The 18,130-nt window shown below is 50.4% G+C and overlaps 1 protein-coding gene across 2 annotated transcripts; it reads left to right on the forward strand.

Annotated features, from left to right (window-relative positions):
* The first annotated feature begins 1,311 nt into the window (after positions 1–1,311).
* ggcx (gamma-glutamyl carboxylase) lies at positions 1,312–18,119 on the forward strand. 2 transcript variants are annotated; one of them, XR_004410189.1, is made up of 16 exons: positions 1,312–1,461; positions 2,625–2,804; positions 4,111–4,269; positions 5,008–5,173; positions 5,835–5,913; positions 6,800–6,906; positions 7,523–7,686; positions 8,035–8,333; positions 10,998–11,129; positions 12,404–12,555; positions 12,790–12,959; positions 13,547–13,677; positions 15,612–15,759; positions 17,027–17,222; positions 17,620–17,823; positions 17,860–18,119. XR_004410189.1 is itself a non-coding variant. In XM_033013733.1 (16 exons), the coding sequence occupies exons 1-15, from the start codon at positions 1,428–1,430 to the stop codon at positions 17,771–17,773; spliced, it is 2,271 nt and encodes a 756-aa protein (XP_032869624.1). In that variant the 5' UTR covers positions 1,312–1,427; the 3' UTR covers positions 17,774–17,805; positions 17,852–18,119. The 2 variants fall into 2 exon arrangements, 1 of the variants encoding a protein (XP_032869624.1); XM_033013733.1 differs by having other exon boundaries at positions 17,620–17,805; positions 17,852–18,119.
* Positions 18,120–18,130: the final 11 nt, after the last annotated feature.

Raw genomic sequence — 18,130 nt, forward strand, 5'->3', positions numbered from 1 at the left:
CCGCCATTCAATATGATCATGGCTGATCATCCAACTCAGTATCCCGTACCTGCCTTCTCTCCATACCCTCTGATCCCCTTAGCCACAAGGGCCACATCTAACTCCCTCTTAAATATAGCCAATGAACTGGCCTCGACTACCCTCTGTGGCAGAGAGTTCCAGAGATTCACCACTCTCTGTGTGAAAAAAGTTCTTCTCATCTCGGTTTTAAAGGATTTCCCCCTTATCCTTAAGTTGTGACCCCTTGTCCTGGACTTCCCCAACATCGGGAGCAATCTTCCTGCATCTAGCCTGTCCAACCCCTTAAGAATTTTGTAAGTTTCTGTAAGATCCCCTCTCAATCTCCTAAATTCTAGAGAGTATAAACCAAGTCTATCCAGTCTTTCTTCATAAGACAGTCCTGACATCCCAGGAATCAGTCTGGTGAACCTTCTCTGCACTCCCTCTATGGCAATAATGTCCTTCCTCAGATTTGGAGACCAAAACTGTACGCAATACTCCAGGTGTGGTCTCACCAAGACCCTGTACAACTGCAGTAGAACCTCCCTGCTCCTATACTCAAAGTTGTCCTCCAACTTTAGGCTGTGCTTTAGACGACATTACCAGCCTCATCCAAATACCAAGACACAACAGCTAGTGGACACTTTGAGGAGATGTTGGCTGCAGCCTTGGGAGAACTCCCTCACACTGTAACCTGCAGTTATGTAGCACAGTAACATCATGGGACATCATGGGACTATTAACAACATTCGTCAGAGCCATTTATGGGGAAAGGTTGTCTTTACTGACAAGAGTGCGTTTTGAGGAGGCTGTTGAAGCAGGAGATATTTCCACAGCTTCGTGTTGATCCTCATTTTCTGCCGCTGGGTTTCATGGGCATAATTGCTAGGAGCATAATTAGGCCATTCGGCTCAAGTGGACACCATTCAATCATGGCTGAACTATCTCTCTCTCCTAACCCCATTCTCCTGCCTTCTTCCCATAACCCCTGACACCCGCACTAATCAGGAATCTCTCTCTCTCTCTCTGACTTGGCCTCCACAGCCTTCAGTGAAATTCCTCCTCATCTCCTTCCTAAAGGAGCGTCCTTACACCATTTTATATTGGACCTGGAAGCAAACAGCACCTTCCCGTGGCTCCGGAATGAAACAACGCCTTGTTAGTCTGGGTCTGGGCAGCGACATATACTGCCAGCAATCCAACCCTCCCAGTCCCAGCCCACACAACCAATCCTCACTCCCCACTAGTACTGGGGCACGGCAGCGGCCCAGTGGACAGGAGAGAAGAGAGGGGAGAGAGGGGAGAGAGGGGACAGAGGGAGGAGAGAGATAGAGGGGACAGAGGGAGAGAGGGAGGAGAGAGGTAGAGGAGCTGGCTCGCTGCTCGTGTGCGGGAGGTGACGGGACGCGGCGCCGGGAGAACTGGAGATGAGACGGGGGATGGTCGGCTCCAAGCCCCTGGGTGAGTGCAACTGTTCCGGAGCCGGCGACCCTCTCTCACCCCCCAATGTCCACGTCCACACGCGAGTCCGGAGCAGCCGGTGACCAGTGCTGGGGTCACCCTGTGGGTCGGCCAGTATCTACAGTTCCTCCCTACTTGCCCCTTCATTGATATAGTTGTTTGTTAGTGAGGATCCCATTCCCTAACTCAGAGGCGTCACTTTACCTTGCTGTTTACATCCCCTAATAATAGTTAAGAAAGAACTACAGATGCTGGACAATGAAGGTGGACAAAATGCTGGAGAAACTCAGCGGGTGAGGAAGCCTCTATGGAGCGAAGGAAATAGGTGATGTCAGGGTCGAGACCCTTCTTCAGAATGATGAAGTGTATGTGTGACTCTATATATGTGTATGTGTGACTGTGTGTGTGTCTGTGTGTTTGTGTGTGTGTCTGTGTGTGTGTGTCTGTGTGTGTGTGTGTGAGTTTGTGTGTGTCTGTGTCTGTGAGTTTGTGTGTGTGTGTGTCTGTGAGTTTGTGTGTGTCTGTGTCTGTGTGAGTTTGTGTGTGTCTGTGTGAGTGTGTGGGTGAGTGTGTGTGTGTGTGTGTTTGTGTGAGTTTGTGTGTGTCTGTGTGAGTGTGTGGGTGAGTGTGTCTGGAACTGCATACAACACTCATCATTTCCTGAGTCATGGGGCATAGAATCAAGCCCTTTGGCCCATCGAGATAGTACCATTTGAAGAATGGCCTTGACCCGATACGACACCCATTCCTTCTCTCCAGAGATGCTGCCTGTCCCGCTGAGTTACTCCAGCACTTTGTGCCTATCTTTGATTTAAACCAGCATCTGCAGTTCCTTCCTGGGCACCAATCCCCCACCTTCATTCTCCCCATGTCACCTCCAGCTTGCCCTGGGTACCCCACACAACCACGGGCCCCGTGCCGGAGGGTGGGGTTAGGTTGGGTCGCCCTTGCTTCACTACGGTGGAGTAATGGCCACACGTGTAACGTTGATGAGCCCAGTGGTCAGTGTTGTGGGTGGGCAGTGATGAGCCCAGTGGTCTGTTGTGGGTGGGCAGTGATGAGCCCAGTGGTCAGTGTTTTGGGCAGTGATGAGCCCAGTGGTCAATGTTGTGGGCAGTGATGAGCCCAGTGGTCAGTGATGACTGCCTGTCTTGTTGTTCCAGGTGAGTCTCAGCGGGCCAGAGACAATGATGAGAAGGAGGCGGTGATGGTGCAGAACGAGAGCAAAATGAAGAGGATCTTTGGGTTTGAGTTGTCCGATTTCAGAAGTTGGCATCGGCTTGTCTGTCTGCTGCATCGGCCCACCGACCCAGCCTCCCTGGGGGTCTTCAGGCTCCTCTTTGGTGAGTACAGATGTCACGTTCCTCTAGGTGACGGCTGGCTGTTCTAGCAGGTGTCTCACCTGGACTTGTACCTATTCCCCTTCCTCCAGTCCCAGCTACTTCCCTGCCTCGAGCATTACAATTCACAACTCTGTCATCTTTAATATCGAGTTTCTGATTTAATCCTCCTGGATAGTAGATGACACGGTAATCAATAACCAGCAGAGGTCATGCTGATTCACGTCAAGCCTGTCCTCAACTGAGCAGGGCCAGAACTGACTTTGTAGTTCTGATTTCCAAATATCTTTGTTTAGTGATACAGTGTGGAAACAAGCCCTTTGGCCCTCCGAGACGAGTCCACGCTGACCAATGATCACCAGTAGATAAACATGCTGGAGAAACTCAGCGGGTGAGGCAGCATCTATAGAGCGAAGGAAAAAGGCAACGTTTTGACCTGAAACGTCACCTATTCCATCGCTCCATAGACGCTTCCTCACCCACTGAGTTTCTCCAGCATTTTTGTCTACCTTCGATTTTCCAGCATCTGCAGTTCCTTCTTAAACAATGATCACCAGTTCCATGTTATCCCAGTTTCACATCCTATCCTGATGTGAAATGTTCTTTTCATAACTATTCCAATTAAAACATCACCCGGCAGTTAGTTCTTTCCATTCCCAGCCCTTTCCAGATTTCCTTTGAAACCCAAAGTGTCCACATGCCCCAGGGCATAATTAGCCACACATGGAAGGCTAACGTTCTTCTGATCTACACTGACCCAGCAGCTGCCTGCGTTTATATGTGGAGTTTTATATTCTGTTGTTAATTGGGACTGTGCAGGAATTCTCTCTCTGAGTTGGTCGGAATGGCCATTACTGCCGTGGCATTTTATTCACACTATTCACAAGCTTTAGTTTTTAAGTTTAGACATAAACTGTGAAAAACAGGCCCTTCGGCCCACCAAGTTTGTGCCGACCAGCGATCACCCGGTAACTAGTTCTATTCTACACAAGGGACAATTTCCAGCAGCCTTGGTCCATATCCCTCCAAACCTGTACATGTCTAACTATTTATTAAACGTTGGGATAGTCCCAGCCTCAACGACCTCCTCTGGCAGCTTGTGGATGGTTTGATTGTATCTTGTACCGTGGTACAGGTGATAATATTAAATGAGTTCCAGGACTGTGTGCGATTCAGCGTTGTGTCGTACGCACCCTTTCAGCGGTCCAATATCTCAGGGTCCTGTTGACAAATGAAGGGTTCAGCAGGAACTGGGTGGGGGATCTGTGGAGATACACCGATACAGCCTTTCTCTCCCTTTGCCCTACAGGCTTGCTGATGACCCTTGACATTCCACAGGAGCGGGGTCTGAGTTCGCTGGACCAGAAATACTTTGACGACATAGTGGTTTGCCGCTTTCCTCTCTTCAACTTCCTGAGGCCGCTTCCTTTGGACTGGATGTACGTGGTCTTTGTGGTCATGTGGTTCGGTGAGTCTCAGGCTGTTGCTCCCACTCACAAACTAACCTCCCTTCCACTGACTCCATCTACACCTCACACTGCCTCAGCAAGGCCAGCAGCCCAGACCATCACACAAACCAACCTCCCTTCCACCGACTCCATCTACACCTCACACTGCCTCGGCAAGGCCAGCAGCCCAGACCATCACACACGAACCAACCTCCCAACCTCGAATTTTTAAAATATGTTTTATTTATTTATTATTACGTTACTTGACTGTAAGGAAAATCCATCTCGTTGTCTCTTATGAGATAATGACAATAAATTGAATACAACAACAAAACAATACAATATCACTGACTCCATCTACACCGACTCCATTCTATCTCTGCCCCGCTCACTCCCCTGACATCAGTCTGAAGTAGGGTCTCGACCCAAAACCCTTCTCTCCAGAGATGCTGCCTGTCCCACTGAGTAACTCCAGCTTTTTGTGTCTATCTTCGGTTTAAACCAGCATCTGCAGTTCCTCCTACACATACCCAAATCTAAATGCCAGTGATATCTCTGCTTGAACCACAACCTCCGTCAGCCCATTCCAGACCTCACCTCCCTCTGAGGAACAAGGACAGACCCACACATCTCCGTACTCTTGTGTTCAGATAGTTTCAATTATGCTTGCTGTTCATGTTCCCCTCAGCTTCACTGCACTTTGTGCCTGAGTTATTTACAGAGAGTGATGTATTTATAGTGTGTTCACCTCTCACTAGGTGCGATAGGAATTATGCTGGGCTGCTTCTACAGACTGTCCTGTCTGATGTTTTCCATCACATACTGGTACAACTTCCTGCTGGATAAAACATCTTGGAACAACCACTCCTATCTGTATGGCCTCATTGGCTTCCAGCTCACCTTCATGGATGCCAACAGATACTGGTAGGACGTCGGGGTTTCAGCGAATACTATGTTCAGAAGCAAAAACAACAAAATAGAGATCTGAAATAAGTGGAAAAAATCAGCAGGTCAGTCAGGAACTGTAGAGAAAAACATCAGTGGTGTTTCATGAGGATGGACTTTGAGGGGTTCTGGTATGTGTGACAATGGCCATTCCACCCAGTGCCTGCTTCCTCTGTCAGTGCAGTGCCCAGTGCCTGCCTCCTCTGGCAGTGGGACAGTGCCCAGTGCCGGCCTCCTCTGGCAGTGCAGTGCCCAGTGCCTGCATCCTCTGGCAGTGGGACAGTGCCCAGTGTCTGACATCCTCTGGCAGTGCAGCGCCCAGTGCCTGCCTCCTCTGGCAGTGCAGTGCCCAGTGTCTGCCTCCACTGGCAGTGGCCATTCCACCCAGTGCCTGCCTCCTCTGGCAGTGGGACAGTGCCCAGTGCCTGCATCCTCTGGCAGTGGGACAGTGCCCAGTGCCTGTTCTGGTCTCCCACCAAAGCCGTAACTGAGCCGTTTCTGTGAGTGCCGGTTGTGCAAGTTTGCCGCAGTTGTTACAAACAACCTTCACTGGCCAACGAGTGGGTCCCACCGTGACAGTCAGTGTAAAACCACACATCTGTCCTCCAGTAAATGACTATGTTTCTGAACCTTTTGTTAGGTCGGTTGACGGATTACGAAACCCAAAGAAGAGGAACGTTCAAGTACCTCTGTGGAACTACACGCTGCTGAGAACACAGGTTGGTGCTTCAGTTACTAACCCGGGCGCTGCCCCTGACACCTTGCCACTCTCTGTGTAGAGTGACGTCACCAACTCAAACACTTACAACAACTGAACCATCCAACCACAACTGGAGAGCGGTCCTGACCTCCCATCTACCTCATTGGTGACCCTCGGACTTTACTGGCTTCTCATGTATCTGTACACTGTGAACGGCTCGATCGTAATCGTGTATTGTCTTTCCGCTGACTGGATAGCACGCTACAAAAAGCTTTTCACTGTAGCTCGGTACACGTGACAATAAACTACACTGAGATTGCAGTGACCATCAAGAGACCACGGTTTGACCTGTACAGAAGCAGAATGAGTGAGTAAACTCCTCGTGTGTTGTGCTGCTCACTCAGCTCGTCCCTAACATGAGCACAGATAAACTGGAATGTAGAAACAAGAAACTGCTGATACGGGATTACATAAAAGGACACAGAGTGTTGTGTCCGCAGCGGGTCAGGCAGCATATGTGGAGAACATGGATAGGTGATATTTTGGGTTAGGAGTCTTCTTCTGACTCATTGTGTGTGGGGAGAAGGGGAGCTAATCCTACATGGATTCTGTTTTATTCTCTCCACATTCCACCACCCACCTGTACTCCACCACCCACTTGTACTCCACCACTCACCTGTACTCCACCAGTTGGTTCCACCAGCTGACTAACCCATGTCACACACTCAGACAAATGATCCAATCATGATATCATTGCCCAGTGCATCGTTTACAGGATGAATATTAGCAGCTCTGATTCCTGTATTTCTGAAGAATGTCCTGTTGTTGACTTGGCGTTGACGACATTGGTCCTGGCGTTGACCTGCCGTTGACCTGGCATTGACGACATTGGTCTTCCCTTGCAGATCTTCATTGTCTACTTCATCGCTGGGGTGAAGAAGCTGGATGCTGATTGGGTGGAAGGCTACTCCATGAACCATCTCGCTGGCCACTGGCTGTTTGATCCCTTCAAGTAAGTTCCCCCACAACCCATAAACTGCTGATTCTGCAGAAAAATCTCTCCCTCGATGGAGTGAAACCCCAGGTCGTGTCGACCCTCCCATTAACAGCTACCCGGAGCAGGAGCCCTTTACCACACGAACCTATCCTGACCACAGATGCTTCCCAAACTCCCAACTCACAAGCATTTTGTGTATTTGTGTTAAACTGCTTCAGTAGCCTTGGCTTTGGTGAGTGGAAATGTAACAAGTTAATGTTTAGTTTAGAGTTGAGATACAGTATGGGAACAGGCCCTTCGGCCCATCGATCACCCATTCACACTAGTTCTGTGTTATCCCACTATCTCATATTCTGGGATGTGGGGGGGGGACTCTGGGAGTGGGGCTGGATGGTGGTGGAGGTGGGGGGTCCGTGGGGTGGGGTGGGGCTGGATGGTGGTGGAGGGGGGGGGGAGGGGGGTTCGTGGGGTGGGGCTGGATGGTGGTGGGGAGGGGCCGGATGGTGGGGGGGGGGGAGGGGGGTTCGTGGGGCCGGATGGTGGGGGGGGGGAGGGGACAAGAGGCTCTGCTGCCTGGTCATTCACAGACATCGCTCCGGGTGTGTGACTGTGTCCTGTCTCTCCATCACAGGCTGCTGCTGTCGGAGGAGCTGGTGAACCTGCTGGTGGTCCATGGTGGTGGCCTGATGCTGGACCTCACCGCTGGCTACCTGCTCTTCTTCAACGCCACCCGCCCGTTCGCCCTCGCCTTCGTCTCTTACTTCCATTGCATGAACTCCCAGCTCTTCAACATCGGTAATGACACCCGCTATGTTTAGGGACCCACCCTAAACACCCTGCACCCACCCAGTCCCCCCCCCCATCCCCTGGTGTGTGAAGTCTCTTCACAGAGAGCAACTTCACAGGGACCCAAACTGCCCCCCCCTCTGTATCGGGAACCTGCACCTTCTGCCAATCTCACCTCCACCCCCTGACTGTCCACCTAATGGTGGGGGCTCTGACACCAGGGACAGACCGGGTGCACGTCCAGTGTGTCCAGCAGAGACTGAGTGAGTCAGGTTGGCTGTTCCACACAAGGGTGCTGGCAGGGCTGGGGTTTGTGTTTCAATGTTGTTGTTGACTTTAGAGTTACTCCCTCTGCAGGAATGTTCTCCTACACGATGCTGGCCACATCCCCGCTCTTTTGCTACCCCGACTGGCCGAGGCCACTAATCCGGAGGTTGCCGGCATTCCTGAGGCACGTGTCCCCCCTCACTGAGACTCCGGGGCGGAGCGCTTCGTGTGTGTATCCCAGCGACACACAGGGAGGAGAGGGAATCGGGCAGCGGAGTGGCAGCAGCAGGCGGGCACCACACACACGACGCCAACAGCTCGGGGCAGCCTTCGTTGTCCTCTACATTGTCGAGCAGTTCTTCCTGCCGTATTCACACTTCATCACGCAGGTGGGTGAGGAGAGAGCGGGATGATGAGGCCGTAACATAGAAATAATGACAGGACCCAGCTTGTCCCCCACGCTCATCACTAACACCTCACCTGTGGAGGGTGTACGGAACAAGCTGCTAGAGGAGGTAGTTGAGGCAGGGACTATCGCAACAGTTTACAATCCTGACCAAAATGTCACCTATCCATGTTCCCCAGAGATTCCGCCTGACCCACTGAGTTACTCCAGCACTCTGTGAAACGTCACCTATCCATGTTCCCCACAGATGCTGCCTGACCCACTGAGTTATGGTGCAGCAGCATCTATGGAGCTAAGTAAATAGGCAACGTTTCGGGCCGAAATCCTTCTGGAAATAGGCAACGTTTCGGGCCGAAACCCTTACGGGTTTCGACCCAAAACGTTGCCTATTTCCTTAGCGCCATAGATGCTGCTGCACCCGCTGAGTTACTCCAGCACTCTGTGAAACGTCACCTATCCATGTTCTCCACAGATGCTGCCTGACCCGCTGAGTTACTCCAGCACTCTGTGAAACGTCGCCTATCCATGTTCCCCACAGATGCTGCCTGACCCGCTGAGTTACTCCAGCACTCCTCACTACGGGCGCTGTCTGTACGGAGTTTGCACGTTCTCCCCGTGACCTGCGTGGGTTTTCTCCGGGTGCTCCGGTTTCCTCCCACACTCCAAAGACGTGCAGGTTTGTAGGTTGATTGGCATCGGTAAGAATGTAAATTGTCCCCAGTGTGTGTGTGTAGGATAGTGTTAGTGTGCGGGGATCGCTGGTCGGGGCGGACTCGATGGGCCGAAGGGCCTGTTTCCACGCTGTATCTCTAAACTAAACTAAAATAAAAACGAAACTAAGCTGATCACAGCGCTCTCGCTGGGTGCAGCAGTTTCCCAGGCTCGGCTGATCTGCACTGTGGGATCAGTCACACCCAAAGATCCTACAGCACAGCTATAGGTCACAGCAGCGACAGATTTCGATCACCTCCTTGTGTCTACAGTGGGGTTGGTCCTTGAGCCCACCCTGCCTGTGGCATGGACCTGCCCTCCTGGATCTGGCCACTAGAGGGGAGTGTTTCTCCACGCTGAGCCCGTATCAATAAAACCCCAGTCACCCATACCCCCTCTCCACAGATGCTGCCCGTCCCACTGAGTTACTCCGGCACTTTGTGTCTATGAATGATGGACACAGCATGCTGGAGTAACTCAGCGGGACTGGCAGCATCTGTGGAGAGCAGGAATGGGTGACGTTTCGTGTTGAGACCCTTCTTCAGATGTTGGGTCAGGGGAGAGGGAGACTGGAGATATGGAAGTGTACAAACAACGTGGGGTGTGAAAAGGACAGATCAAAGCAGAAGGTGATCAAGGATATGACATACAGGCATACAGGCTCTTCGGCCCATTGAGTATTGAACTGCCTATTCACGGTGGCGCAGCGGTAGAATGCAGCGACAGAGACCCGGGTTCGATCCCGACTACGGGCGCTGTCTGTACGGAGTTTGTACGGTCTCCCCGTGACCTGCGTGGGGTTTCTCCGAGATCTCCCACAAAGACGTGCAGGTTTGCAGGTTAATTGGTTTGGTATAATTGTAAAATTGTCCCCAGTGTGTGTAGGATAGTGTTAGTGTGCGGGGATCGCTGGTCGGCACAGACTCGGTGGGCCGAAGGGCCTGTTTCCGCGCTGTATCTCCACATTGTATTCTATGTATTTTCTGTCTGTGTTCGTTTTGAATCTGTGGGTTTGTTGGTTGGGAGCTTCTGGACATCTGAATTTCCCTGAGGGGATCAATAAAGTATTTATTATTATCTCAAAATGAAACTAAAAGTATTCATGAGACAGACATTGTATCTTGGTATTCCTGCATTTCTCATGAATGCTGGAGTCGCAGCACAAACCTCGTTGTAATACACACACGTGTGGGACCGTGAATCTCTCATGATTAGTTATTGGGGGCAGTTACAGTATTTCAGCCGACTGCAAGGTAAACTCAATGGGCTGTTAGTTATTGGGGTATTAGTGATAGGGGGAAGATCAGGTAGTCTGGGCTTGTTTCCCAGAGTGACGGTGTAGCTGAGTGGTGACCTGGTCGAGGTGTATAAGGTTATGATCGGCACATCTTCACGCTTTTCTGTTTTTGGATTGAATTCTGTTTTTAATTTGTGTCTCTGTGATGTCTTTATTACCTGTTCTATTCCGATTATATGTTTTTATTCCGATTACTATGTAAGGTGTCCTTGAGATGTCTGAAAGGCGCCCATTAAATAAAATGTATTATTATTATTATTATTATAGAGTGTGTAGTCATAGTGGGGGTGGGGGGGCAAAACTGGAGCACATTGTTTCACGATGAGAAGATGGAGATTTAAAAGGGATCTTGGGGGATAGTTTTGTTTTACACTGAATGGTTGATATCTGGAATTAGATAGAATTGGTTTGTTTAAGTGGCATTTAGAGAGCCACAAGTGGACAAGGCATAGGGTGCTGATGCGGGCTAATGGAATGAGCGTAGCAGGACTATGCGGATGATGTGGGCGCGGTGGGCTGAAGGACCCGTTTCTGTGGTGTACAACTCTACAAGTGATTCACTCACTCACCCAGAGTAAGTCGGCAAGTATAGAGGTAGCGAATGTCAGCATCACGCCTGTCTGTCCCTCCTTGTCACAGGGATACAATAACTGGACCAACGGACTGTACGGATATTCCTGGGACATGATGGTTCATTCCCGGTCTCACCAACACGTGAAGATAACCTACAAGGATGGAGTAACGGGAGAGATCGGCTACCTCAACCCTGGTGTGAGTTGTAACTCCCTCTGAGTGGGAGCAGGAGGAGGCCACTCGGCCCATGCTGTTCCTTCTGTCTCTACAATCTGTTCCATTAATTTAAGTATGCATGGTGTCATGGTGATTATTCAATAATGAAAGTGTATGTAGAGTAATACAATGTCGGTAGCGATTGGAAGCTGGTGTTTGGACCGTTCACAGTGAAGGAGCAACCCGTTGTTTACAAATACACAGGACTAGATGTTAAAAGTCTAAAGTGCCAAATATCAATTTACTCCCGATGGTGATGGGAACCTTCTGCACTCACCTATGCTCCTCCGATGTTGAGAAAGGCTAGGCAGACACGTCATTGGGGTTATCAAGTGGGCACCTACTTTCATCGACGTTTCGCTGATTGAACCCACAATGTAATCTGGGAACTGTCTGTAACTGTTAGAGATGTTATCATTCAGAATAAGCGGGTGTGATCAGTACAGCGAGCTGCTGGTGTCCATCTGGGCAGGTCAATGTGCTAATTGGAGGAACAGCATTGTACTACCAAGCAGTATGAATATTGAAGGTAGATAAAAATGCTGGAGAAACTCAGCGGGTGAGGCAGCATCTATGGAGCGAAGGAAATGGGCGACGTTTTGGGTCGAAAACCTTCTTCAGTATGAATATTGATTTCTCTAACTTCAAGTAACCCTTGCTCACCCCCTCTCTCCCTCCCCTACCCTAGATCTCTGGCCAGTCTGATTAACGCCACCCATTGCTTCTCTCCAGAGATGCTTGTCTAAGAGAGCGCAGAAGGTTAAGGGGGGACTTGATAGAGGTTTTTTAAATGATGAGAGGGATAGACAGAGTTGACGTGGAAAAGCTTTTCCCACTGAGAGTAGGGAAGATTCAAACAAGGGGACATGACTTGAGAATTAAGGGACTGAAGTTTAGGGGTAACATGAGGGGGAACTTCTTTACTCAGAGAGTGGTAGCTGTGTGGAATGAGCTTCCAGTGAAGGTGGTGGAGGCAGGTTCGTTTTTATCATTTAAAAATAAATTGGATAGTTATATGGATGGGAAAGGTATGGAGGGTTATGGTCTGAGCGCAGATATATGGGACTAGGGGAGATTATGTGTTCGGCACGGACTAGAAGGGTCGAGATGGCCTGTTTCCGTGCTGTAATTGTTATATGGTTATATGGTTATATATCCAGGTGCTGATGTATGGTGATACTTGTACTAAACTGTGAACCAACATGAGTTTCTCAGTGTCTCGGTACTCGGTGACAAACAATGTTGCTCCTGGCCAGGTGTGGACACAAAGTCGTCGGTGGAAGGACCACGCGGACATGTTGAAACAATACTCGGGCTGCCTGGCCCAGGAACTGGGCAGATACAACATCGTTGACTCCGAGATCTACTTTGACATCTGGGTGTCGATAAACGACAGGTTTCAGCAGAGGTGAGAGCTCGGGCCGGTAACGGGACCAGAATGCGGGGAAAGTCTCAGGGGGTCGGGCAGCATCTGTGGAAAGAGAAACATTTAATGTTTGGGGATGGGTGGCCTCCCACCGCCCCCTTGCCTTGGCACAAAGGCTCTGGTCTCTGTTTGTGGGGGTGGGCTTGGTCAGATCAGCGCTGCCCCCTTGACTGACCGCTTGGGCCACAGCAAACTGACCGGCAGTCCCTGTTGCAGGCTCTTTGACCCCCGTGTGGACGTGGTGAGGGCGGACTGGTCCCCATTCAGGAAGACGTCGTGGCTGATGCCGCTGCTCGTTAACCTCTCACCCTGGAGGTTGAAGTTCGACGAGATCGAGAAAACTTTGGACAATCAGACTGACGTGGTTTTCATTGCAGACTTCCCAGGTCAGTCGCTGCTGGGGAGAGGGTTAACTGGCAGAGTTTACATACAGGCCCTTCGGCCCACCCAGTCCATGCCAACCCACAATCGCCCCTTCACACATTAGTTTAGTTTAGAGATACAGCGCGGAAACAGGCCCTTCGGCCCACCGAGTCCATGCCAACCCACAATCGCCCCTTCATTCACTAGTTTAGTTTAGATACAGCATGGAAACAGGCCCTTCGGCCCACCGAGTCCGTGCCGACCAGCGATCCCCGCACACTTACACTACCCTACACACACTAGAGACAGTTTACACATACACCAAGCCAATTAACCTACAAACCTGCACGTCTTTTGAGTGTGGGAGGAAACCGGAGCTCCTGGAGAAAACCCACGCAGGTCACGGGGAGATCGTACACAAACCACGTAGACAGCGCCCGTAGTCAGGATCGAACCCGGGTCTCCGGCGCTGTGAGGCAGTAACTCTACCGCTGCGCCACCCATTTTGTTTTAAATTTGAGAGATCTACCATCTTTGTTGGGTGAGGTGCCAGGGTCCTTGTAAAACTATCCCATGCTCCACAGTCACGTCTCAGTCTCTTATCTTGAAGGGCTTCACCTGGAGAACTTTGTGAGTGAGGACCTGGGTAACACAAGCATCCAGGTGCTGCAGGGAGAGCTGGCCGTGGAGATAGTGGCCGACAAGAAGAACTTCAGCCTGAAGGAGGGTGAGAAGATGCAGGTAAGAAGCCAGGTGATGCATGACACAGCCAGCAGCCCAGACCATCACACGCACAGCGGGTCAAGCAGCCCAGACCATCACACGCACAGCGGGTCAAGCAGCCCAGACCATCGCACGCACAAACCAACCTCCCTTCCCCTGACTCCATCTACATCTCACGCTGCCTTGGCAAGGCCAGCAGCATCATCAAGGGCCAGTCTCACCCCCGGTCACTCCCTCTTCTCCCCTCTGACAAAAGGTACAGAAGTGTGAAAACGCACACCTCCAGATTCAGGGACAGTTTCTTCCCAGCTGTTATCAGGCAACTGAGCCATCCTCTCACCAACTAGAGCGCGGTGCCGAACTACTATCTACCTTGCTGGAGGCCCTCCGTCGATCTCCAATTGGACTTTACCTGGCACTAAACGTTATTCCCTTAACATGTATCTGTACACTGTAAATGAATCGAGTGTAATCATGTATTGTCTTTCAATTGAGTGGATAGCGCGCAACACAAACTTTTCACTGTACCTTGGTCCATGTGACAATAAACTGATCTAAACTCCAGCTGGGTGGAACCTAGGACGTTTCACCGTGTCACTATAATGGGAAACAGTTCAAGGTGCAGAATTAGGGCAGTTCTGGTAACTCAGCGGGTCAAGCAGCAACTCCGGAGAACATGGATAGGTGGTGTTTCAGGTTGGGACCTTTCTTCAGTCTAAAGAAGGGTCCCGACCTGAAACGTCACCTATCCATGTTCTCCACAGATGCTGCCTGACCCGCTGAGTTACTCCAGCACTCTGTGAAACGTCACCTATCCATGTTCCCCACAGATGCTGCCTGACCCGCTGAGTTATGGTGCAGCAGCATCTATGGAGCGAATGAAATAGGCAACGTTTCGGGCCGAAATCCTTCTGGAAATAGGCAACGTTTCGGGCCGAAACCCTTATGGGTTTCGACCCAAAACGTTGCCTATTTCCTTACCGCCACAGATGCTGCCTGACCCACTGAGTTACTCCAGCACTCTGTGAAACGTCACCTATCCATGTTCTCCACAGATGCTGCCTGACCCGCTGAGTTACTCCAGCACTCTGTGAAACGTCACCTATCCATGTTCTCCACAGATGCTGCCTGACCCACTGAGTTACTCCAGCACTCTGTGTCTTTTTTTGGTTCCTTCTGTCGACATGACCTGTCTGGTCACACTAGACGCCAGTTTTATGGTTGCCTAGCAACAGTTATTAATATATTGTATTTTTGATTATTGGACATTATCTGTGTTGTTGCCTGTGAAGCTGCAGCAAGAAAGAATGTCTCTGTTCCATTGTTGGTACCTGTGTCAACAGCTCCTCGTATTTCACTTGGGCAGCTTACACCCTAACGGTATGAACATTGACTTCTCTAACTACAAGTAACCCTTACTCTCTCCATACCTCCCTCTCTCTCCATCCCTCCCCCTTCCTAGTTCCCCGACCAGTCCGACTGTCCCCGATTACATTTTATCATTGAAAGTCTCGTTGTCACGTTCTCCAAGCCAACAATGATTTATTGCGCATTTTCCTTGATATTCATCCTGTTAGAAGTCTCGTTTTCACACCTCACCCTTCCATATCTCTGTGTCTCCCTCTACCCTGTCTCAACCCGAAATGCAACGCATTCCTTCTCTCCAGAGATGCTGCCTGGCCCGCTGAGTTACTCCAGAAATTTGTGTCTATCTCTTGACTGTTAAATTCTCCACCCAATGAGATTGTGGGTTGCTGACAGAGCCTAATAGATGTTTAATTGGAGGGAATGAGGAGATGAGGAAGGAGTTCATCGTTGACGTTGCTGAACGAGGGGGTGAAAGGTCTGGTGTGTGGTGGTGGCAGAACAAGGGGGGGCGGAGTGAGGGGGGTGAAGGCTCTGGTCTGTGGTGGTGGAAGAACCAGCTGTGGTGACTGTGTGTTATGTTGCAGCTTCCGGCTGGTGATTACCACCATGTGTACACCACATCTGAACAACCGTCCTGTTACATGTACATCTATGTCAACACCACAATGGTGCAGTTCGAGGAGAAATACACACGTTTTGTGGAGCTTCAGGAGAAGATTAAGAATGGAACGGGTATGTGTAGGGCAACAGACCCCTTTGTGAGGAAACCCACGCGGCCACAGGGAGAACATGCAAACTCTACAGGATCGGGACTGTGGAGCTGTGATGCAGTGACTGCCCACTGTAGTGCTGCCCTGGTGGACAGGCGGTCCCTGCTCCAAACCACTGCCTCCAGGGGTCACCATCACAGATGTTAACTGGTGACACAAGAAACTGCAGATGCTGGGATCTTGAGCAAAACACAAAGTGCTGGAGGAACTGGAGCGGCACAGTTGGGCAGCGGGTAGAGCTGCTGCCTCACAGCTCCAGAGACCCGGGTTCGATCCTGACCTCGGGTGCTGTCTGTGTGGAGTTTGCACGTTCTTCCTGTGACCACGTGGGTCTGTTGACAGACAATGTTTTGGGTCAAGACCCTTCTTTGGACTTTCCTTCTGAAGATGGAGCAGTAATGTTAAATCCTGTGGAAACCACCTGAAGCATCATGTGTGCAACTGTGGTCATCTTAATTCCCATGATGGCAGGACTGATATATGATGAAAGAATGGGTCGACTGGGCCTGTATTCGCTGGAATTTAGAATGACGAGGCGAATTGGACAGGGTAGATGCAGGAAAAATGTTCCCGATGTTGGGGGAGTCCAGAACCAGGGGTCACAGTTTAAGAATAAGGGTTAGGCCATTTAGGACTGAGATGAGGAAAAACTTTTTCACCCAGAGAGTTGTGAATCTGTGGAATTCTCTGCCACAGAAGGCAGTGGAGGCCGATTCACTGGATGTTTTCAAGAGAGTTATGCCCCTGTCCCACTTAGGAAACCTGAATGGAAACCTCTGGAGACTTTGTGCCCCACCCAAGGTTTCCATGCGGTTCCCGGAGGTTTTTGTCAGTCTCCCTACCTGCAACCTCCGGCAACCACCTGCAACCTCCGGCAACCACCTGCAACCTCCGGGAACCGCACATAAACCTTGGGTGGGGCGCAAAGTCTCCAGAGGTTTCTGTTCAGGTTTCCTAAGTGGGACAGGGGCATTAGATTTAGCTCTTAGGGCTGACGGAATCAAGGGATATGGGGAGAAAGTAGGAACGCGGTACTGATTCTGGATGATCAGCCACGATCATATTGAATGGTGGTGCTGGCTCGAAGGGCCGAATGGCCTCATCCTGCACCTATTCTTCTATGCTTCAGTCTCCTCTCACAGTTCCCAGGGTCACCAGGGCTCAGCTTCTGATATTTAAGCGAGCGAGCACTTTGTCAATTGCAATCTTCTATCGTGTCGCCCCATCAGAAACAGAAGACATTTCGCCTGAGCTGCAGACTGTGTTGAACGGGACGGTGGAGAACATCAACATCACGGACCCCACCTTGGCTGCCTTTGTCCGGCGGCAGAAGAAGCAGGAGGAATACGCCCGGAGGAGGAACTCAACTACGCTGGAGAGATTCACCAGATTCGCTAAACGAAAACACTTCATCTTTCGAAGGAGGTAGGTCTTTCCAGCAGCTCCTGTCGCCCATTTAAAACCCTAGGAGCCCAGTGGCACAGCTTGTAGATACCCTGATCAACAGCTCCAGAGACCCAGGTTCAACCCTGACCTCGGGTGCTGTCTGCGTGGAGCTGCATAGGTTGAATCTGTGGGGGTCGTGAGAGAATCGATTGAATAAAAATGGGTTGGAGTAAGATTATAGGTCAGCATAGTCTCAGTGGGCTGAAGGGCCTGTTTCTGTGCTGCTGCTTCCCATTGGGCCCTAAGTACCTGGTCTGCTAAGATCACAGGCTCTGACTATCAAATAAATATCGTTAATTTGTACATTAGAGAACCTCTTGGTTGGTGTTTCCAGCTAATCACAAACCTCCCTTCTCTTCATCCTAACCCACTCCAGCTTCCTGATGACCGGCTACGCACTGAGGAACCTTGTCTTCGGCCGCCCTCCCGTGGAGCAGCTGGTTGAAGAGTATGAGTTTGCATCCATGAAGTTTGCTGAGGACATGGATCGTGAATCTCAGATTAAGACAGAAGACCATGTGGAACTGTGAGAGTGCTACTGCCTTAAAGCATCGCTGACTAATGGTTGCAAGGTCCACACCAAAGATACTAGCTCCTCTATAATCTTTGGTCCACACAGCCACCTGAACTGGATTAGGTTGTTTGTGAAAACCTGTTGTTTTTTCAGTTCAGTGTCGGCTGCATGGGATCCGGTTTGTAAAAAAAACCCAAATCAATCGTTAAAGATTGTAATTAAATTTCACACTAAGTGCTGAGGGACCAATTTAAATGTTTTCCCGAATGACCATTGATACATTACCGTGATCCTGAAAGCATTATGCTTGACGTTAGATTTTCTAGCAAATAAATGCACTGCACTGCTTACTATTTCTCAAATTCTTCCACTG

Source organism: Amblyraja radiata, chromosome 39 (assembly GCF_010909765.2).
Source record: "Amblyraja radiata isolate CabotCenter1 chromosome 39, sAmbRad1.1.pri, whole genome shotgun sequence".
Taxonomy (NCBI): domain Eukaryota; kingdom Metazoa; phylum Chordata; class Chondrichthyes; order Rajiformes; family Rajidae; genus Amblyraja; species Amblyraja radiata.

Bases quoted from the DNA above. Each gene is read 5' to 3' on its own strand.
- ggcx (XM_033013733.1), top strand. From the start codon at position 1,428: ATGAGACGGGGGATGGTCGGCTCCAAGCCCCTGG. The intron at 1,462-2,624 runs GTGAGTGCAACT...TTGTTGTTCCAG, and splicing joins GGTCGGCTCCAAGCCCCTGG to GTGAGTCTCAGCGGGCCAGA. The intron at 11,130-12,403 runs GTGAGTTGTAAC...GCTCCTGGCCAG, and splicing joins TCGGCTACCTCAACCCTGGT to GTGTGGACACAAAGTCGTCG.